Source organism: Eupeodes corollae, chromosome 3, assembly GCF_945859685.1.
Source record: "Eupeodes corollae chromosome 3, idEupCoro1.1, whole genome shotgun sequence".
Lineage (NCBI taxonomy): Eukaryota > Metazoa > Arthropoda > Insecta > Diptera > Syrphidae > Eupeodes > Eupeodes corollae.
This window is the reverse complement of record NC_079149.1, coordinates 54,971,202-54,993,303: the sequence shown is the minus strand read 5'-3', so window position 1 is coordinate 54,993,303 and position 22,102 is coordinate 54,971,202. Positions and strand designations below refer to the sequence as shown.

At 32.4% G+C, this 22,102-nt stretch overlaps 1 protein-coding gene across 3 annotated transcripts in view; it reads right to left on the bottom strand.

The window, feature by feature from the left end:
- LOC129952899 (cAMP-dependent protein kinase type II regulatory subunit) overlaps positions 1–22,102 on the bottom strand; it is a 161,235-nt gene that overhangs the window by 57,741 nt on the left and 81,392 nt on the right. For all 3 annotated transcript variants that reach the window (XM_056065842.1, XM_056065841.1, XM_056065840.1), the window contains exon 2: positions 10,449–10,684. In XM_056065842.1, the coding sequence (XP_055921817.1) occupies positions 10,449–10,671 (223 nt within the window). In that variant the 5' untranslated portion in view covers positions 10,672–10,684. The remainder of the gene's footprint in view (positions 1–10,448; positions 10,685–22,102) is intronic.

Below are 22,102 nucleotides of genomic sequence, written 5' to 3'. Positions count from 1 at the left end.
CCTTGACCATTCTGCATAAATGTGGCTGAATTTCGTTGATGCAGCGTTGAATCTCCTCCTTTAATGCACGGGTGGTTGTGGGCTTGTTGACATAGGCTTGTGATTTAAAATAACCCCATAAAAAGAAGTCTAATAGGGTTAAATCACACGATCTAGGAGGCCAATTTTGATCACCGAAACGAGAGAGTACACGACCTGGAAATGTCTCATGCATGTAATTGAATTGTTTCAAGGGCTGTATGACATGTGGCACCGTCTTGTTGAAACCACATATTGGACACATCAATATCATCCAATTTTGGCAGAAAGAACTGTGCAATCATGTCCCGATATCGAGCACCAGTAACAGTCACTGCTTGACCAGCATCATTTTCAAAAAAATATGGCCTAATTATGCCTCCAGCCCAAAATCCACACCATACAGTCACGCGTTGTGGATGCATTTGTTTTTCGACAATCACATGTGGGTTCTCCGAACCCCAAATGCGGCAATTTTGGCGATTGACAAAGCCATCAAGATGAAAATGTGCTTCATCGCTTAGGATGATTTTGCTCGAAAAATCAGGGTCCATTTGTTGATGTTCAATAATCCATTCAACGAACTCTCTTCTCTGTCCATGGTCATTAGGCTTCAATTGTTGTGTTAATTGAATTTTGTAAGCATGAAGACACAGATCTTTGGTGAGTATACGCTGTAGAGAGGTTCTTGAAATTTGCAATTCTTGTCCACGACGTCGAATTGAGGTTCCTGGATTGTCAGCAACACTCTCAAGCACTGCTTCGACATTCACATTTGAACGGCTTGTTTTTGGACGACCAGTGTGTTTGGCGTCTCCAACGGATCCAGTCTCTATGAATTTTTCAATTAATCTCTTCACAGTTGACGAAGTTAAAACACTATTCCGAACATATTTTGTATGAAATTTTCGAACTGCAGCCGCCAAGCTTTCACTATTTTTGAAATATTCTTTAATAATGAAGACACGTTGTTCTATCGTGTAACGCTCCATTTTTAATAACCCTATACTGTTAGCTGTCAAATTGCTTTTTTCAGGGTTGCCAACACTTCACTGCACAAATGGCGGCAAATTCAAATCTTGCGTTAATTTTGGGACACCCTTTATGTGCAAAATGTATTAAAAACTTTTAGATGTACATACATATTCAATTTTGATATTATTTATAATTTTGAATAAAAAGAAAAAGTTTGAATTATTTTTTGTATTCTCTTAACAAATATGGGGGTCGAAAACGATCCGTTAAAGTATGATTTTTTCTTAAAGTAGGTCTACGGTTAATTGGCCACCTCTTTAAGGTTTTTTTTTTTTTGAAAAACCGCGAAAGACCGATGGTATGAAAAACAAACTGGAAACATAATGCAATAAATCCATGAATTCCAACCTGAAGCCATCAACAAGATTTTTTTTAAATTGGGGAATGCGCTATTGTGTCGAAAAGTGTTTAAGAGAAAAGTTACATACATTTAAAATAGAAAATACAGGAAGAAAATGTCCTTCAATAAATCAATATCTAAATCTTAAAACAAAAGGAAAAGCCATTTAATAATTGAGTGTATTTGATTTTGAAAGACATCACTTTTCCAAATTATGGGGTATATATTGTTAAAAAAAAGGAAAACAAGAAATACTAAACAAATAATATTTAAACAAAAATAAATAAAGCTCAACTTTTGACCTACATACATTATGTACATCTGAATAAACTCTCATATACTCTTAATGAATAAAGTCATGAAAATACAATCACACAAGATATAAGTATGTTTTTATATCAACCCACAGTTTCATTAATAGAATTATAGACAACAACATGATATTGCTGTGCAAATTCCAAAGTTAAATAGAAAAAAAAAAAACACCTCTTCAAATATACGTTCTTATAAATTCCAACTTAAATTTGTGAGATTAAACTCAATGCTGTTTACCCAAATATTCACAATAATAAATTACTTGACCAAAACCTGAGAGTCGTACTTCATAATATAGGTAATGCCTACGTTAGTTAGAGATACGGAGATATACATGGCATGTCTTTAGATTGATGATAGTTGGAAAAGAGCAAACTAACACATTAACAATATCGTCTTCGGGTCAAACTTAATAACTGCTTATTAGAAAATACTTTACCATGAATAGAAAGTTTAAAACTTTATTTTCAAGTATTTTCGAAAACTTAGCACATACATCGGTAACTTATCGTAAGGTTTGGGTTTAAATAGGTCTTTTTGATATATTACGTGTGATTCCTATCAAAATGCTATGTAAATTTGTTCAGAATCGTTTGGCAATTCTTCATGGAAAAAAATCATCCAGAACAGAACAAAAATTAGCGTTCTGTGAGAAATGCTTTTAGTGTTGTTCGGTGAATTACCGCATGATCGACCTTTAGCAGGTTTTTAAAAGAATGCAATGTTAAGGGAATGCAATCTGATCTAAGATCAGGACTTCAAATTTTGCAATCACCAATCTTTCTTCAATTATTTGATTTCAGTCAATTAACATTGATTGCAATTATTTATGATTTTATCCATTCTTTTAAACTCTTTGTATTCTTTTAAAGCCTTTGCATTCACTTGAAGTATTCGCATTTTTAAGAGAAATTTCATTAAACAAATTATTGCAGTCCTTTTAAGATCATTTGATTGATGATAGTAAAATTTGAAAACTAAATCAATTAATGCAATCTTTAAGATGAACTCAAAAAATGATTTATAATAATTGCATTCCCAAAAGATTGCATTCTTTTACAAGTCTACCTTTTGACTATTTTCTCTGAAGATATGAAAAGTTTCAAGTTCGTAGGAATAAGCCGGCTACGGTTAACGTCTTAGAAGCCAACATTACTCGTGCTATTATCGCGATATGTACCAGTCGCTATGCTCGAACCTGCCAAATGGACCAATTCAGACTTATTCGTAATCGCATGATATCATTTAAAAAAGTAAATACCACGAACTTTTCTTTCACAATGAATAATTACTGCAAATAATATAAACTATATGTACATATATTATTTAATTTATTGAAAGATATTTAAGCAAAAATATACGACCTTATGTTGTTTTATGTACTTTTAATACAATTTTAAAATATTTCCAAGCAAAATAAATTTTAAATAGCATAGTTCAAGTAAGGCGGAGTGTTTGAAGTGTATATTTTATGATCGATATTTAATCGATTTGTTCTTGTCCTAAATGTCTGAAATTCTTTGCAATAGGAATTTCTTTGGAATACTAGAAATATATTATACCCTTGTGGTAGGTTCATCTATATATGGACGTCCGACCAAAGCACGACCAACGATGACAAAGTTGATAATACACCAAGAGAAACAGATAAACATTCAGAGTTGTTTATCTGTAGGAGATAAACTTCGTATGTAGCTGCATTTATATAAAATTATATCGAAATTGTTATTATAGGTATTGAAAACGTACACGAGCAATAGTTTTCATCCACAAGTAAGTTGGTATAAATTAAAATATAAATTAAAGTATAAATGTACAAAATTTCAAAAAAATCGATGTTATTTGTTTGCAGTTTTTTAAAGATGACAAATCCTTGAACATCAAGTTTTTTCAATTACTTTTTTTGTTTTTATATTGAAAAGGAAATTCAGAAAAAATTAGGCTCATTTTTGGTTGCTTGATGGACATAAAGAACGTAATATAGTAAGATCGCAAAGAGCTTAGTTTATGATTGGACAATTTTACAAAAATAAATGTAATACTTAACTATGTTAACGTTTATACGAAGTTTATTTTGTTTAATATTTCTTTATATTTTTAATCTGATGAAAATAACACAGTTCGAAGAGTAGATATCGGAAGGGAAACACAGAGTTGGATAAAGAATATACATTCTTAATGTGCAGCTGAAAAATAAGTATCAATGCTAACTCACGTCCAGCAAATCTGGAGAAAAAAAGAATCTACAATTAGGAACTTTCACTCGATACCCATCATCTCTTTATGGATTTCATGGCTCAGTATGACATCATCTATAGGGAAAAGCTTTACAGAGCAATGTCAAGTTTTGGCATCCCTGTCAAACTTAACGTTTGTGCAGAATGCACGCTGCTATCAAGGAAAAGATCTCACTCCATGCTTTTGGCGCTGAGATTTTAAGCAATGCGATGCACTATCATGCGACTCTTCCGATATATAAAGAACTGTGCAAAACTTAATCGTCAAGACCCGAGGTACAATCTTCCAAAGGTCCGTCCAATAACTCAACAACGCCGATGATATTGATATACATAAATCTAAGATCAAAGCGTGATTTCAGTGGTGGTGATTTTTTGAGCATGGCGACGGAAGCAATGAAGATAGGTTTAGTGGTCAATGAGGGCAAGACCAAGTATATGTCATCAAAAAGGGCACTGAACGATTAATCAAAGAATTTGCCCACCAAGGCACCGCTATAAACTCAGACAGCAAACCCAGTACTAAAATTAAACAGAGAATAACTCTTGCAAATCGCTGCTTCTTTGGTCTTAGAAGGCAATTCGGTAAAAGTCTCCTCTTGGCCATTCTAAAGTCACCATTTATAGGACATTCATCCTCTTGGTTCTTATTTATGGCACTAAGGCTTGAACCATGTTATATTAAAGAAAGATGAGAGCGTCTTAGGATGCTTCGTGAGAAAAACTCTTCGAGTGATTTGTTGGTCCCATGTCTATAGATGGGTAGTACCCGTGGCATGATAGTTAGTGCGTTGGATTGTCATGCCAGAGGTCTTGGGTTCGATCCCTGCCTATGCCATCTACAATTTTTGTTCAGGGGTACTGCCTCTTGCGTACCCCTGGGTACGAGGAATTGACAAATTCTCCAAGAGTATTTTTTGCCATGCAAAAATGCTTTCTCAAATGAGCCGTTCGGATTCGCCTAAAACTGTAGGTCCCCTCCATCAATGACAACAGTTAACAAATTCTTGATGTGCAGCTGAAAAATAGAAAATTCTTGACAGAACGTCCAAACCTGAGCTAAAGGCTAACCTGATTGGCATTCCTAGAAATTTGAGTATTAAGGCAGAATTGTTTGAGAGGCGGAATGTAACTTGAAATACATAAAGCGTTGAACTTCTATAAACCAGATATATGTATAGCTATCACCTTTCATTTTAAAAAACTCTTTTTTGACTTAACATTGCTATTGGAGTTCCTGCCCACCGAGATGTTATGTTGTACTCAAGTTTTGGACGAACAAAGCCTTTGTTAACAGACTCAAAATAAAAGCGGAAGGAGATAGTATTGAGTTTAAGATTACTTTGTCATAGTTCAAAATGCGGCCCAAAAAGTAATACAAATTTGCTTTCTTTACAGAGCTATTCAGTAACTACACCATTTTATTTTAAGGCTTAGTTTATCAAGTTATAAAATTTAGAAATTCAAGTTAACACAAAATTAAAGCTTAAGAATTTTGGCAAGGGGTTGGTGTACGTGTGTACTCTGAGCTTAAATCTCACATACTGCCTGCCCAGTCATTGTAGAGTGTTCCAGGTGGAACTGTTGGCAATAAAAGAAGACTTGTCCTGGCTTAAAGAAACCTTGATATCAACATCTGATATCCGTATTTTCTCAGATAGTCAGGCCGCTATCAAATCTCTTAACTCCGTCATTTACTGCCGATCATCTCTTATGGAGATGACACAACATTCAAGTCAATTGGGAGGCAGATGAACTCGCCAGAAATGGTGCAGTACAACCCATTCTACCACGTTTCGTTAATACAAGACGCTATGAAGAAGGCAAGCATGAGATGGAATATCATCACCGCGTGTCAGTTCACAAAAAACATCTGTCCTACACTAGATTTAATGCGATCAAGGTGTCTAAGCAGATAATCTGTGTATTAACCCCACACTGTCTTATAGGAACGCACGCCACCCGGCTAGGCGTATTCTCAAATGACTCTTGCAGAAGTTGTATGGATGAAAAATAGGAGGAAACTGTTCTTTACCTCCTCTGTACATGCCCTGCTCTAGCCCAAAAACGCAGGAATTACCTAGAAGAATTCTTCTATCACGATCTCAATCACATTAATATAGGCAATCCTTTACGTTTTGTAAGGGACTCCAACTGGTTTAATTGAGGTTAGAAGAAAGCTCCAAGATTCACGTGGTATCACAATGGGCCATTAAACTGGGCTAATTGTGCCCTACTCCATAAATTCATAATAAGCTTACATTGTGAGCATGTTTACATGACCAAATTCAAGCTTTATTTATATGACAATTAATCGCATAGAATCTCCATTTTCAATCAAAGTTTTATAGTTTATTTTATTTTCGCTTGGTCACACTTTATAGGTGTTTGTTGAATACAAATTGATAATAAAGAGCGCTTCTGTGCATCCGTAACACAATTAAAAATAAAAAAGAAAATAACGAAAACAATAAAAAACACCTCGAAACAAAATAAAATCAATTGTGTGATAGATAGTGTTTAGATGATTGGGAGACAACGAGTTAGACGGGGGGTTGTCAGATTGTAAGAGGGAGGACTGTAACAATTAACATTGTCTCGATTATCCAATGCTCAATGTTGCACACGTTTCGGTTCGGAAATCAAGCTCTCTAGATAGAACGGAGACAGAGAGTGTGAGTTTTAGCTTGAAGGAGACCGAGACCGAAGCCAAGACCGAAACGGATGGCGAGAGTAAGAGGCACGGAACGGAATTTTATAGCCGTAGTGTCCTTAACCCGTTTTTCTTGCATTCTATATACTAAAACTGAAGCTTGTTATTTGTATGATTGTTAGTCGAGTATGATTTTATTGAGTGCTTAAAATAGATTACGGTATGTGCGGTATAGTGGCGCTCGCTTCTATAATTCCCCAGTGCTTTTACCAGCTCATTCATATACATACATACTTGCTCGTACATATATGTGTACGTAAATGTTGAGGCGTAATTTATGCAAACAACTTGCATTGTCACGAGACAATAACCACATAATGTACTTTATATTCAACAGGAATTCTAATAAGTTTATTACTTGGCTCTGGGAATTACAATCTTATGAAGGAAAGGGCGTGGGCGTCTGTGATGCGTATATATGTATATTTACTATAAATACGAATATCAACCTACATTAAAAGTGCGAACGTGCAGAAGGGTGACCACCAACAAATTGATATGTATCTTGAGAACTTGCGAGATAATAGCTTTTTTTACCATTCCATTTGCATGCTATGATTATGAATTTGTATTTGGTTTTCGTTTTCGTTTGTTGTTCGGCGGCGCGGCGGCATTTGGAGCTTGTCACTTGGCGTTTTGGAGACTTGATTCTACACAAAAAGTGTTTATTTATCGGCCTACTTATGTACATTATTTTGTATATAACAAAGGTCTTAGAATAATTTTTGGTACGAGGACAAATCGTATTTACATAAAATGGAATTACAAACAATAAAAACAAAAATGAACGTATTGCCGCGCAATACTAACCTTGACATTTTAGGAGCTTTAAAGTTTGACTTACTTACATATTTTTTTTAAGAGCGTAAAGGATTTGTACATTGTAAGAACAATTTGAGATTGTTTTGTCGACAACAACGTTAATATCAAATATAGTAGTTTTTCCTTGGTGTTTGTTTTCTAGTATTTTTTGATACCTAACCCACCATCGAGACTCTTGACCAGGTTTTAATGTGAAGAGAAGGAAGTATACAGTGCACGAAAAAAGGTTAGAACCACATATATTTTTAAATTATATCAATAACATACGTGGAGAATTGGTGCACATTAATACCGTCGATAAAATTAATTGTCAATTTTTGTTTTAATTTGGCACGCTATAAGTGTGAAATCAGATTAGAACCAATTGACGTTTTGAATAACATAATAATAATAAAGGATGCTTAATAGAGCTAATTAACAGAACAAATAATTTTGCTGTTATTTACCGTCAAAAAACTTGTTTGTGCAGTTTTGCCATAGCTATCGCACAGTTATTCTCTTAAGTTCAATCAATTAAGTATAGGGGTAGGTAAACCATCAACTGGAGTGGAAAAGGCCAAAATGTCTTAAAGATCACACATCGTTGTCAATTCGTCAAATTGCAAGCGAAATAATAACAAAAAAAAGAGGCGATCCACACTGATAACCTCCCATCACGTCTGTCGATTTGCTCAAAAGTTTGTAGGTTTTCGTGTTGGGTTAAAAAAGTTGACAGTTGAATTATTCTTAAAAAATTTAAAATTACCAACAATATTTTTTATATCAAGAAATAGTTTAGTTTGAAAATCTAGTTTTGTCAAATAGATTTTTAGTCGAAAAATTTGTTTACCAATTCTAGTAGCATTTTTTATATTTTTACAAATTGGATAAATGAAATTAATTTGAGAGATATCAAGAACCGAACATCAAATTTTAAAAAATTTGCGTACTATTTTTTGTACATTTTATTTTTTTTTATGAAAAAAGGACTGTTGTATTTTTATAAAAAAAAACTATTGCACAATTTTTCTGTGAAATAAATTAAGTTTAAAGACAATATTTTGAATTTTAAAAAGCTATTTGAGTCGAAAGTAAATTTTTACCAAGTTTTAGTTTTGTTCTTTTGTTATGTTCTTATTTTTTTTCTCAAAAATTTAACTTAATGTTGACAACAATATTTTCTTAAAGATAAAGTAGTTAAAATCCAATATCTCAAAGTTTTGAAAAGATATTTGAGCCAAAAATCAATTTTTACCAACTTTTATTAATTTTTTTGTTTAGATTTTTACTTTTTGTAAAAAAGACTGTCAATTTGACTTTTCTGAAAATTGTTCAGAATATTGAAAACAGTATTTTTTATAAGAAAAAATAGCTGGAAGCCATAATCTCAATTTTTTGAAAATATATTTGAGTCGAAAATCATTATTTATTAACTTTTGTTAAGTTTTTATTTTTTGTTAAAAAAAACTTTCAATTCGATTTTTCTCAAAATTTAAATAAATATTGACAACTATATTTTTTAAAAGATAAAAGAAGTTTAAAGCCAATATCTCAAAGTTTTGAAAAGATATTTGAGTCAAAAATCAATTTTTACCAACTTTTATTATTTTTTTTTAGGTTTTTATTTTTTGTAAAAAAAACTGTCAATTCGATTTTTCTCGAAATTTTACCAGATGTTAAAAACTATAATTTTCGTTGCACAAAATTGTTTTAGAGATAAAATCTTTTTGTATTGTAAAATTTTCATGGTAACAATTTTTTTTTTCAATTTTTTGAATTTATAAAAAATCGTTAATTGGATTTATTCAAAAAATATAGTTGTTTGGTTTCACGTTACAATATAATATATAAAATTTAATTCAAGTCTGTAGCGTTTTTGGTTCGTAAGATATTTAGGGTTAATCAAAATGTTCACATTTTTTTAAACTGCTATGGTAAAAAAAACAGACAAGCAATTTTCTTGACAACCCTTTCTGCATCTTTCTGCCTTATTATCTGTATAACAACATTTATTTGAAATCGATATATCTTCTGGTTCTTGAACTTGAGCTATGGACGACGAAAAAAAAACGTCGCGAACGTACGGACGTGTTGACAGGGTTGCGTAAAGTCACTTGCCTACGTAGATAAATCCGTGATGATTGACGCCTTCGAAGAGAATATCTGGCGCATTATTGCTGACATATGGCCACCATAGCTGAAAAAAGTGATCGAAAATTGAACATCTCGCCTGAAATTTAATCAAGCCTGTCACGTGGCTTGCTTAAGTTTTTGTGTCAGATAGTTATTCGCAGGCTTCTAATATTCCTGTCCTTATTAAAATTAAGTTAAAGGTTTGTCCTATAGCACTCTTAATACCTGGAAATGCTTAAGAAATTACATTGTGGGTCAAAAGCCAATGTCAGTATAGGACGTGTTGAATCAAGGATCTATGCAAATGAGCTTAAAAGTAGTCAAATATATGTATATGTGTCAAGGAGAACCAAATTCAAAACAAAAGTTGTTCGTGCTCGAAGCTCTTCCAAAGAACCAACAAAAATGTGTTTATTTTTTATTTTCTTCGGCTAAAACCAGACATGCCAACACAATAACAGTCAAGGTATATAGAATGGTCAATTCAAAATTTTATACGAAAGTTCAATACAAAATTTTGAAACATTCTTTATCATGAAACTGCGAACCTGTTAAGAAAAAAACAAAATTTTCGAAGAATTAAAAGTTCAAATTGATGGGACAACCACTGACAACGCTCATTTGATGACAACTTTTGATTGTTCCCAACGTCAAAAATACATTTCATGAACAACAATCTTCCAAGTCAAATGGAATTATTATTATGTTTTAGAGGTCTTTTAAAATTATAAGGTAATTTTAGTGAAAAAATGGCGGGAACGCATGTGAAAATATACTCATTGTCTTTGAGGATATGTTAAAAAACAATAAATCCATTGCTAATTTCTATTTCGTATTAATTAATTGTTTGACTTACCTTCATCTTGGGACATAACACTTTCATCGGGTGATGGAAGATCAGATTGTTTTAATAATAAAGCTGCTCCCGAATTTCGGCTTTCTTGTAATTTAGTAAAATACTCAACAGCATAGTTGACAACATCACCTGGCTGTTCAATAAGATATGCTATAGAGAATTCCAAAAGGACTTCTCTCAATGCATCTGGAACTTGAATTCTTTGCTTTTGTGTCACAGACATTTTGTAAACAATTCTGAAATAAATTTAAAAAAAAAATATTAAATTTTGAGTGAAATTCAAAAGAAAACATTTTATTTTTCATTATTAAAGTAAATATGTAATATGTTAAATAATAAAATTCAGACGGCGCGCGTGCCATTTTCATTCGTCTAGCCTACATAATGAGAACAAAAGCAGATTTTATTTTAAATTTGCAAATGCGTATCATATTCAATCATCACAATAATAATATAATGGATAACCTTTACCTTGATTTGCAGCAAAAATAAAGCTAGCTAAGGTTTCATTGATTAATCCTTGATTTTAAATATAAGTGGATGGGTTTTATGGAAATTTCATGCAAATTCCCAATAGCAAACTCATTTCAAACTAATAAATTCCATCCTATTCACAAAAGCGCTAGATTTCTATATGCATATATCTATTCGTCCTTTATTCTTCGACCAATGTTCTGTTTTGCCCAAAGGCTTCTTTTATTTAAAATCTTTTTTTTCAACAGAATATAAAATTATCAGAACCAGAAGCCCGTATATTCAAGTACACATGAACATTTTTTCTATTGTTCAATTTTTATGGAAATTGGAAGTTTTTTTTTTGTTTTGTTTTGTTCGAATTATTAATGAAGCTCTTAGATGTAAACGTTAATTAAAAAATAGTCCTTCATAAAGTGAGCATGGAAAATATATGAGGCCAGACACGTTTTTTCTTTATAAACAAATGATCATTTTACATATAATGCACACATTTATATGTATGTATGTAATTTCTCCTACACACAAAAAGTGTGCATGACCAGGTATTAACACAAGTGGAATTTCACAAGAAAATACTATTTATGGTATGTTCCGAACTCTATTGGTTAAAAATAAAACATTTTTAAAATTTAATTTAAAGTAAAGTAATCCCCAGACAGGAAAAATCGAGTACAACTCCCAGAAAGATTCAAGAACCACTTAAAAGCTAGATGGTTTTGCTTATCCGACGTTAAACCTTGAGTTAAATGCTTTATCATTAGCCTTTTAATTTAGGGTAGGAAAAGTTAAGACAAATCTAAATGAGTTATTCGCAAAATTGTTTTTTGTAAAGGATTTTCTTATAAGAGGTTTCATTTCGAATAGCCTTTCAGATTTAGTTTTTTAAGCTGTAATTTTTTGACATTTGACAAGAAAATAATACGCCCTTGCATGAAAATGGAACGATGCGCAGGACATTATATATATTTGATGGAATTCACTAGAAATATTTGTACAAATTTTGAGGTCAAAATTCGCAAACTAAAAATGGTGAAATTATGTTGAAAAAATGCTGATGACGTTTTTTTACATTTGGGACTGGGAAAATCCCAGAAGGCAATGTAATTGGCCCTACTTATTCTGAAATTAGGCAAATATTATGGTGAATGGATTGATAAATTGAAGTTTGCCATTTTAAAGCTGAAGTTTGAATTCCGAATTCTCAAAGCAGCTGGAGATTTGGTAAGGAGTATGTATCAACTCATATCTAAGATATGGTCGGAAGAAAGCATGTCCCACGAATGGCACGTCAGTATTGTTTGACCGATACTGAAAAAAGGAGAACCCTCTAAAATGCACCAACTAATCGTTTGTTTGTGCAGTTTGAACATTGCGAATTCGCACTGCTTTAAAAAAGGTTAACTTAACAGGACCTTTTGATGTGAAAAAAGGCTTTAGACAAGGTGATTCGCTGTCATTTGATTTTATTCGTCACCATCCGCAGACCTTACTTTGAGGTAGGAAAGGACTATGTCTACCTAAGCTTTACTCTTAAGGTTAAGAAAGAAATTAAGTAGTGAATCCGTCTATCGAGTGATCAAAGTGTCGCTATATAAGACCCTTATTATTCTCTTCCTTCTATAAGGTGGTGAAGCACGGACTATGAAAAATCGGATGAAAGCACCTTAATTTGTTTTGAGAGAAAAAAGTTCTTCGGTGAGTGGTGGAGAATGTAGAACGACGATCTGTACGGGCTTTAAGTGACTGGGACTCAGGCAGAAGGATAACAGTCCAACGACTGAGGTGGATGGGTCAAGTAGTGCGCAGTGAAAAAAAGCTTGCGACCTAACTATAGATGGAGAAGTTTTTTTGGGTGAGGCCCTACTTTTTACACAGGACTGCAGCACCACCTTAAGAAAGTAAGTAAGTTATTGGTCAAAGAGGTAAAAAACAAAAAACTATTGTGATCTTTTGATTTAACAACTTTATGCTCTTTTGTTTTGGTGGAGTTAAATAGAAGATATGGTCCATGCCACGAGGACGTGCTTTCTTAAACGTTAGGGAATGGTTAGGGAAAATGTATTGATAAAGATATTGTGTTGCAGAAGTGTTTTTCTTTAATGTTAACAACGTGGCATACCTTCCTTAATACAATGAAATAAACATCAATCGAATAAAGGTAAAAATAATTACATACACATACAATATGAATTTGTTCAAACATTTGTACATAATTTTTAAAAATTGAATTTACTAATTGTCAAGAGCCATTGTTTTCTTTTTCACTTACAATAGTTTGGTTTTTTAATTATTTATTTGTTTATAGTCTGAGATTTATAAACTGTGAATTTAATATAGTGAAATGTATGTAAAAATCATATTTAATGTTGAATACAACAAGAAAAATGCACATACGCCGCAGTGAACCTAATAGATTTCTATATGTACGTAAGTCACTCGCATCGGGCCATTGTAGTGGAAGGCCATGCTCAAAATTTGAACTTCAAAATAAACAAATAAATTATAAAAAAAAATTATATATGCTAGATTTCAATTTAAACTGATTTCTTAATTAAAAAGAGCACAAAGAAAAGCTAGAATAAAATTTTACTTCAAAAAGTCAAAAGCAACAAAATTGTTTCATTTACTGATCATCTTTGACATAAAATACACAATCTATATATTTTACCGAACACATATGTATGTACATATTTCAGAGGTCGTTGAATAGGTATCAATAACTGAAGATTGATGGTAATGTCGAACTGCAAAAGCAAAACCTTCATCGTTCCAAAAATGAAAACAGAAGATAACACCTTTGAGTATGTAAAACAAATCAAAGCGACTCCATCGCTGATTGACATCGATTCATTGGTTTCGACAAAGAGGAAATTGTCATTCCATGTCAGATGTCACTTTTGGAAATCCTACACAAATTTAAATACAAGAAGATGTCTTTCGAAACATTTTAACAAAAAAAATACAAAAAAGATTTACCATTACGTGTTACTGATTCCAATTTCGGTAGTAAAGATTTAGTACGATTTTTGTATGTAGGTTAAAAAACATTTACAAACATTTATCTATTTATATCTGTTGATTGTGTCAAAGTGATTGTTGGTTGTTTCATTCAGTAGCATACAATATGATATGTGATTTGAATTATGTAGTTACTTAATGGGTTTTTGTTACAACAAAGTGTAATTCAGTTAAAACATTTTGGAGACACAAAACATGTGTTAAGTTTTACCGACAATTTGTGTGGTTGATCCTGTTTTTATTTTTATCCTTAAATACATTTGTGTATATACATGTTTAGGTGAACGTATATATAAAAGAGTAAGTTAGATATGTATATATATATTTAAGTAAGTGTTTTTATTACATTGAGTTAGCTTTATGTTGCAAGGAGTTTTATAATTTAGTTTTATTGATGTTAAAGGCGGAGTCATAAAACTCAATCACCAGTGAGCTAATAAATTATGTGTTCAAATTTAAAAGGATTTATGTGTTCGAATTTGAGTTACTTTGCTTATTACATTTGCTTCGAAAAAAAAGCATTTCGGAGACAATTTTACCGAAATACATGCATAATTCGAAGTTTAAATTAAAACATCAATGGTTTAAATTGTTTTAAATTCACCTGATCTTCAAAAGTAACAGCTGTCCAAATAGCGGCGCTATTCAAGATGAAACCTCCTGCTGGAAAACCTTATTGAAGAATTTTATTTCTACTTTAGAGGCCTATTTTAAACATTTTGTCTCATTTTAGGTCTTTTCTAAGCACAATCAATCATTTTTTGAAAACTTTTGGTAATAGAGCGGAAACTAAGTCAAGAAACAACATTACATTATATATCAATAAAAAGGTAATGAATTAAGCGTCGAAAGTAATGAACTTTTGTTTTGACATAAAGCGATTTCTCTAACTTGTGATTTTTGTAAGACTTTAAGTAAGGTTCGGTTTTAAGGAGTGCTGTGTGGCTTGTTGTCCTCCTGTAATTCGTGACTATCGTCATCTTCGATATAAAAAAAAATGTACCCTAATAATGCCGCCGCTGGCGTGGAAGCTGCAATAAACAGGTATTTTTGTGGCAGTGATGCATACAGAAAGTGTGCATTTTCAACACAACATTTAGGAATATTTGGACGTAACCATTGAGCCAGAAATGAGTTTGGTCACTTAAACAAAACGCTCTTAAAGTTGCAGTCACTCACTAAGAATATCAGTAGAAAACTGTTATAATTTGAAGACGTTTCTCGTTCTTCCACTTGAACCATTTTAAAAAACCCAACTATTTTTACTTTATAATTTCTGAAACAACTTTTAAAACAATTTGTTTCAAGAAATTAACCAGATCATAATTCAATTCGAAGAAAAGCTTCTCGTACCTACATATAAGCTTTCTTTAAATATCAAATTTCAAATACAATCTAATAATTCCATAAAACTTTACTCCACACCCATTCCAGTTGATTTTTTGTAAGTCTGCCTTCAAAATGAAGACATTACACAGCTATGCATAAATAATAATCTTTTGATTCAAGTAGGAGCAAAAAAAGAAATATGCTTCCACTCTGCAAGAACACACTTTACATTATATACGACAAGTAATATACCTACTCTCTTATTTCCTCCTTTTATACAAAGTGTAACTCAAAGACTAATGATGAGGACACAACCAAAGGCGTTTATTAAGCCATTCTGCGCTGTTTTGATCCGGCAACAGCAAGGACATAAGAAAACGATGGCGAATTTTCTACGAAACCCTTAAGGAGTAGTTTTATACCCATAAAAGGGAAATGAGCAGCAAATGAAAATATAATAAATTATGTCACACATCCTTTGCTCTTAAAAAGCAGCAAAAGCAAGTCTGCGAATGGAGTTGTATTCTGATGGCCTGATGATGGTGTAAGGCGAGTATAAAGGTTATGTGGGTACATCTGGTAAGGAAAAGTTTTTAAGTTCTTTTTTTTTGTTTTACTTGTTGGACGACCGAAGACGACGACACTTTACCATTAAGTCACGAGAGAGATCTAGGATAACGACTTGATTGATATTCATGGATAGAAAACAGAAGAAAACAAAAATTGTAAGAAAACTTTGAGTCAGTTGAGTGATTTTATTTCCAGACAGGAAAGCATTTTATGTGTTTAAAGTTATCCTTTACAGTTTCGTAAACAATGACACTTCAATTTTGATTTTATTTTTATTTCATTTTGTTTTTTTGTAGTCCATTAAGTCAAGTCATGTGGCCAATGATTGAATTAAACTTTGAATTCACTTTTGGCGGTGAAAAGTTACAAAATTATGCATTGACTTTCTTGTCGTAAAACAAGAAAATTCAACTTAGATTGATCGAGCACTTAGGATTAGGACAAGTTGAGATTACCTTACATGGAACAGAAAAATATATATAAAGTTCAGTAACTAAACTTTTCCTTAAAATGCATTTAGTAATATTTCAATTTATGTGTCAAATCATGAATGACATCTACCATTACCGAGTACCGATTTAGTCAAAGTTTATGTGGATTTAATATATAATGTTATTTACCTTGAAAACGGTCTTTAGGTTTGCAGAATGTTTTAAAATTGTTCAACAATTTATTATGTAATCCAAAATTGATACTTTTACATTTATATAAGATATTTGTAAGTAGTTTTCCAATAAGAGGTTTAATATTTAATAGCACGCTTTATTGGCAACTGTTACTTTGGAAGTTGAAAGCTTTTGACAATTAGCAAACTAAACCTTTAATATGGCAAATTATTAAACGTTTCAACAACGCATTTTCACTTCAAAATATAGACAAATTCGCAGGTTCAAGTTTGTCTTTCAGCTAGAATTGGTGAAACAAAATGAGCTGCATAATTTTTAATAAAAAAGTAATGTAAGCATCAAATGATTACAATACTAATCTTATAAATTGGTAATTAAATAGAAAACATGGCAACAATTAAAATCCTAAAACCGTGAAAATTGGATTCAGTTATTTTATCGATGCAAATTCTTTTCTGACTTTTGAGAAAACAAGTCCAAAAAAGGATGGTGTATCACTTTCAATTAAATAAAGCATTCCTCGAGCATTATGAGATAAGGATTTGTGGAACATTATCACGAATACTTGAAGTCTATCAAATGAAAGATTAATTGTTTCAATTAGACTTTTTTTTAAGTCTCGAGCTTCTTTATTGACCTGATTGAAAAAAGACGTGCCAATAATGGAGTGTGTCTTACCTAAACAGTCTTCAGTTCAATTTCCTACATACTCTACTTGCATTTTTAATGAGTCCATGTAAAGTAATTTCAAAATAGCTATATTAGAATTATTGAAAACTTCTGAACTGTCTTCTACCATTTCACATTTCAATAATTTTAGAATTCTATTATTTACATATTAACTTGGTGTGCTGAATTTGAAAAGTTTTGCCTTTCAATTTTGGATGTTAGTTTGAGTATAAAACAAATACAAAATATACTTGTTTGAAAATGTTACTTGTTGCTCGTAGCATATTTCTTTCATCGCACAAATAGCAAGAATTTGAATATATCTATGTTATATAAATAAATAAAGATTGAACATCTCTAAAAAAAAAGTTTGTGATGGCTTGTTAGTGGTTAACAATAGGAGTATACTTACATATGTACATACATGTAGTTTTTCTCTCTGAATACTCAAATATATGTAGATTATAATATATTCAACCTTTTTTAGTTGAATATAGTACTTGTGGGTGAAAGTATTTTAAGGACCTTTTCAAAACACACGTATCATATGGTATACTCTTATGTTTCCGTAGATACAAATGGAATAATAGAACTCAATTAGACTTTGAGGTTTTAGTTCGTAAACTGGAAAGAAGCCATTAAAATGGTCTCGGTTGTGTTCTATTTAGTTTTTGCTTCAGGTAAAAAGGATTCAATTTTGAGTCCTCAATAATATAACGAAGATAACTATTTTTTAAATACATTTTATTCACAGAGATTTGCATAAGCAGAAGGATTATTAGAGAATACATATCTTAAATTATTTAGATTATATTGGAGTGGAAAATAGGATAATAGGTATTGTTTAATTTTTGTATTTTTATGCCTTGTGCGTTTTGGTCGATGTGGCAATAGAGAGCTGATCAGGCTTGATTTTATATAGCTTTAGATTTTGTTAGATTTTTCTCGCATCTTAACAAGGTAAGCCACCAACCAAAGTAGGATCTTACAAACCAATATTCTTTTATCAATAAAGCATAACATTTTTTTTTGAAAACGCTACTTTAAAGGTTCAGCAAAATCATAGAAAAAATAAGACTAAACCAAGCACATCGAATTTCGGATTTTGTGGAAAAGGCACTTGATGGCTCGGCTATTTCTTTAAACGTTGGTTCAGCCATTGATAAGGTTTCGCACTTTATTACAAACAACATAAGTAAGGACCTTCACAGGCAGTATTACGAAATACTGAAGTATAATGTTCAGTACCGACTTATTGAAGTAAAGGGTTTTTCAATTTGCGCGGGTAGATTTTGCACACCCCCCTGGTGACCATTTTGTTTTGGTGACATCTATCAAATCATTTGTTTATTTTTTAGTTGCTTATGCCAAATCAGCATGGCAATTTACACGATTGAACAGCACGTTCAAATGATAAAACTTTATTATCAAAATGATTGTTCTTTAATACAAACGTTGAGCGCAATTCGTATATTTTACGGTAGACGTGGTGGCCCTTCATAGTCTACTCCTCAACGTTTAGTGGCCAAATTTGAAACGAGCGGATCAGTAAATAATCAGCCAACACCCGTACACAAGATCAGCCGAGAACATCGCCACGTCAGTGTACAGCAGAACTCGAGTCAGTCTATGCCTCACCGTACACAAGAACTCGCCCTAACGCAGACTTCAACTTGGTGAATTTTACGTCGGAACTTGGGAACACCCGTATAAGATCTAACTGACCCAGGACCTCAAAGTTTGGAATCGCTTGGAAAAGGACCCTAATTTTGGCCGAAAAAATCATCTTTAGCGACGAGGCACATTTTAGAATGAATAGCTGTGCTGACAAGCAAATTTGCCGTGTATGGGACGACACCAACCCACGCGAGGTTCACCATGTAATAATGCATCTTCAAAAAGTTACCGTTTGGTATCGATTTTGGGCGGGCGGCGTTATACAACAGCGAGCGCTACATAACGATAATAACTAATTTCTTATGGCCCAAATTGAACCATATGGACCTAGACAACATGTGGTTCTAGCAGAATGGCGCTAAGTGCAACATAGCAAACGCCACTATTGATGTTTTGAATGAACGATTTGAGTAGGGTTTTTCCCCGCAGGGGTGCTGTGAATTGGGAACCAAGGTCATGCGATTTGACCTCACCAGACTTTTTCCTGTGGGGTTTCTTGAAGTCAAGGTCAGCCGGATCTATGCGGATATTGAAAATTAAACTTCTCGGATACGTGGCCTATATACGCCTTTAAATAAAAATAAATACATTTCTTTATACCTCACGTAGTACCCGTAGCGTGATGGTTAGTGCGTTGGACTGTCATGCTAGGGGTCTTGAGTTTAATCCCTGCCTGTGCCACCTAACTTTTTTCACGGGTACTGCCTTTTGCGAGAAATTGAGAAATTCTCCAAGAGTAATTCTTGTCATGAAAAGTGCTTTCTCAAATTAACCGTTCGAATTCGGCATCCGGTATTTTCATCACCAATAATGTGATCCTAAAAAAAACTTGTCTAGGTCATTATTTAATTTGTTTGATGAATACAATTGATAATGATTACATTCACAAAAGAATGCATGATGACAAATCAAAGTTAAAGTAGTTGAAATAAATCATGTGTTAAAGTACTGTCAATGCTTGAATCCAGCCATTCTAAGTAAATATAATCTGAAAATGTATTTAATATTTAACATGATCTATTTAATTTAAGCTGATTTCCTCCGTTTTTCAAAATTGGCTATATTAAAGTTTGTAGACTCTAACTACCGGCAAAAACAGTTTTTTGTTCTTAGATGTTTCCATAAAAATGAGGTCTAAGCCAAGTTTACTTATTTCAAACAAAAAAAAAAAAAAAACAATTTTTCTATTTCTTTTACTTAATTTTGTGGTGAATAAAACACCATAGCAAAAGCTGATCAATTTATTTAATGTTTGGTTTGCAATGGTGCTGATTTCTTGCCACAATTTAATAATCATCTATAAAAGTATACATTTCAATTAGTAGTATAGTTTGGTATCACCTTATAAAGTTGATAATGTGCTATAAATGTCGAACTTAATGAAAAGAGCTGTAAAAATAAAAATCAAAGCAATTCACATTAGTGTTCCATTGGTTTGCTTGGCAGTTTTATTTATATTTTTATTTCTGTTAACCTTTAGTGCAGGTAAATAATTTGTTTGGCTTTTCAAGCTACGGAGACGACGACAACGTTCGTCTCTTATATTTTCTTATTAAGCAGCATTTTTTTTTCTAAATAAGGCTTGAAAAGACTAGGGGCTGTTAATTAGCTTCTGTTAGTAAGTTTTTCTGTTCAGTCTCTCCTCTCGGTAAAGTCGACTTTTTTGTAATGCAATAGCAAAATACGTTTTATGGTTTTGTGTGTCGGGTGCAATTTGTATCGCCCCTGGGCATTGCTATGCTATATAGTACCATAGTTGTTGCAAAGTCCAACGTTGTTGCAGCAGAAAACTATACTATGGTACAGCATAGGGCACTATGAATAGGAATGAAACAAATCGTTGTTACAAACGCTTTTGGCGAATAGGTTAATGATTTTTGGCGGAGCAAAGCGCAATTGAAATTGTGCCTGGGGATGTTGATGCGTTCAGCTGAGGTTTAGATTTATGGCATCAACATAAATTAGATTCTCAACAAGCGAGCGCAATGAAAACAGATTTTAGACAAAGAATTAATCAAAGTTGTCATATTGTGGAGTTGATAATACAGAAATAAAGCTCTAGGGACGGCAAAGGGAATGTATGATTTTTAATGCGGCAAAGGTTATGCATAATTTTTCATATCATTTTGGAACATACAGTTAGCTTAAAAAAAAAAAACACCACACACACAAAGTAAAGTCAGGGTATAAAACAGTACTGACGAACTCTGAATTCTGCAATTTTTTACTTCAAACTCTGATAAATCTCTACGTTGAAACATTAAGGATTTCCCAATAAGAGGTTTAAATTTGAATAAGTCGCAATTACTTTGTAAGCTTTAATCCATTTTTTGACAATTGAAGTTAAAAACTTTGAGCGATTTTTTTTTACTGCTGGTTGTAGAATTTTAATTATCAAACTCCATATTCTGACAAATCTCTACGTCGAAACATTGAGAATTTTCCAAAAAGAGGTTTAAATTCTAATACGTCGCTATTACTTTACTTTAATCCAATTTTTGACAGTTGCAAGTAAATACTTTGAGCGACGCATGGACTACCACTTCTTGGTCCAACTTCTATTTCCGAAAGTTCATCAAAACGTTTTATAGAACGACAAACAAACAGTTTTTATTAACCGAGTGGTCTCAGAAGCTCACAAATTTGGTTTGAATCTTGCGCACTTATGTAAAGCGATTACCGCAACACGATTTTCTTTGGCGCCCCACACCATGTTAACCGATCGAAAGTTTAAACCAAACTAGAATCTTTTGATAGTTTATAAGTACTTTTGTTAGGAAAAAATGTTTGACGGGACTATTCCTACTGAAAGAAATGTGCACCTTAAAAGTTTGTAACAGAACTTATGGCTAAACTAGGTATATGCAAAAAACCAGCTTTCTTGAAAAATTTGATCTTTTTTCCTGGGAAAATGCAACAGAATTTAATATGAAGAACTGTCTGGCTTTTTTGTGTATTTGTTTCTGACGTAATTTCAGGGAGTTTATTGTTACTATCAATTTCAGTAAACAAGTTGTATTTATTAAATAAAAAGATGCTAGAATGCGACCCACATTTAACTTCTAATCAGTATGTCGAGTTTTCTTGCTTAAAACTTGAAAAAATTATTCATAAAAATATTTTGTGAGAGATAAATAACTTTCAGTCATTATATTTCTATGTACTTGAGTCGAAAAACAGATTTTGATATGTTTTGGTATTTAAAAAAAAAAATATGAAACGTGTGTAAATTTTGCCGTTTTTGTGAACGTTTATGTTTAAATCTCAATTCTAAAAATCTTAAAATCT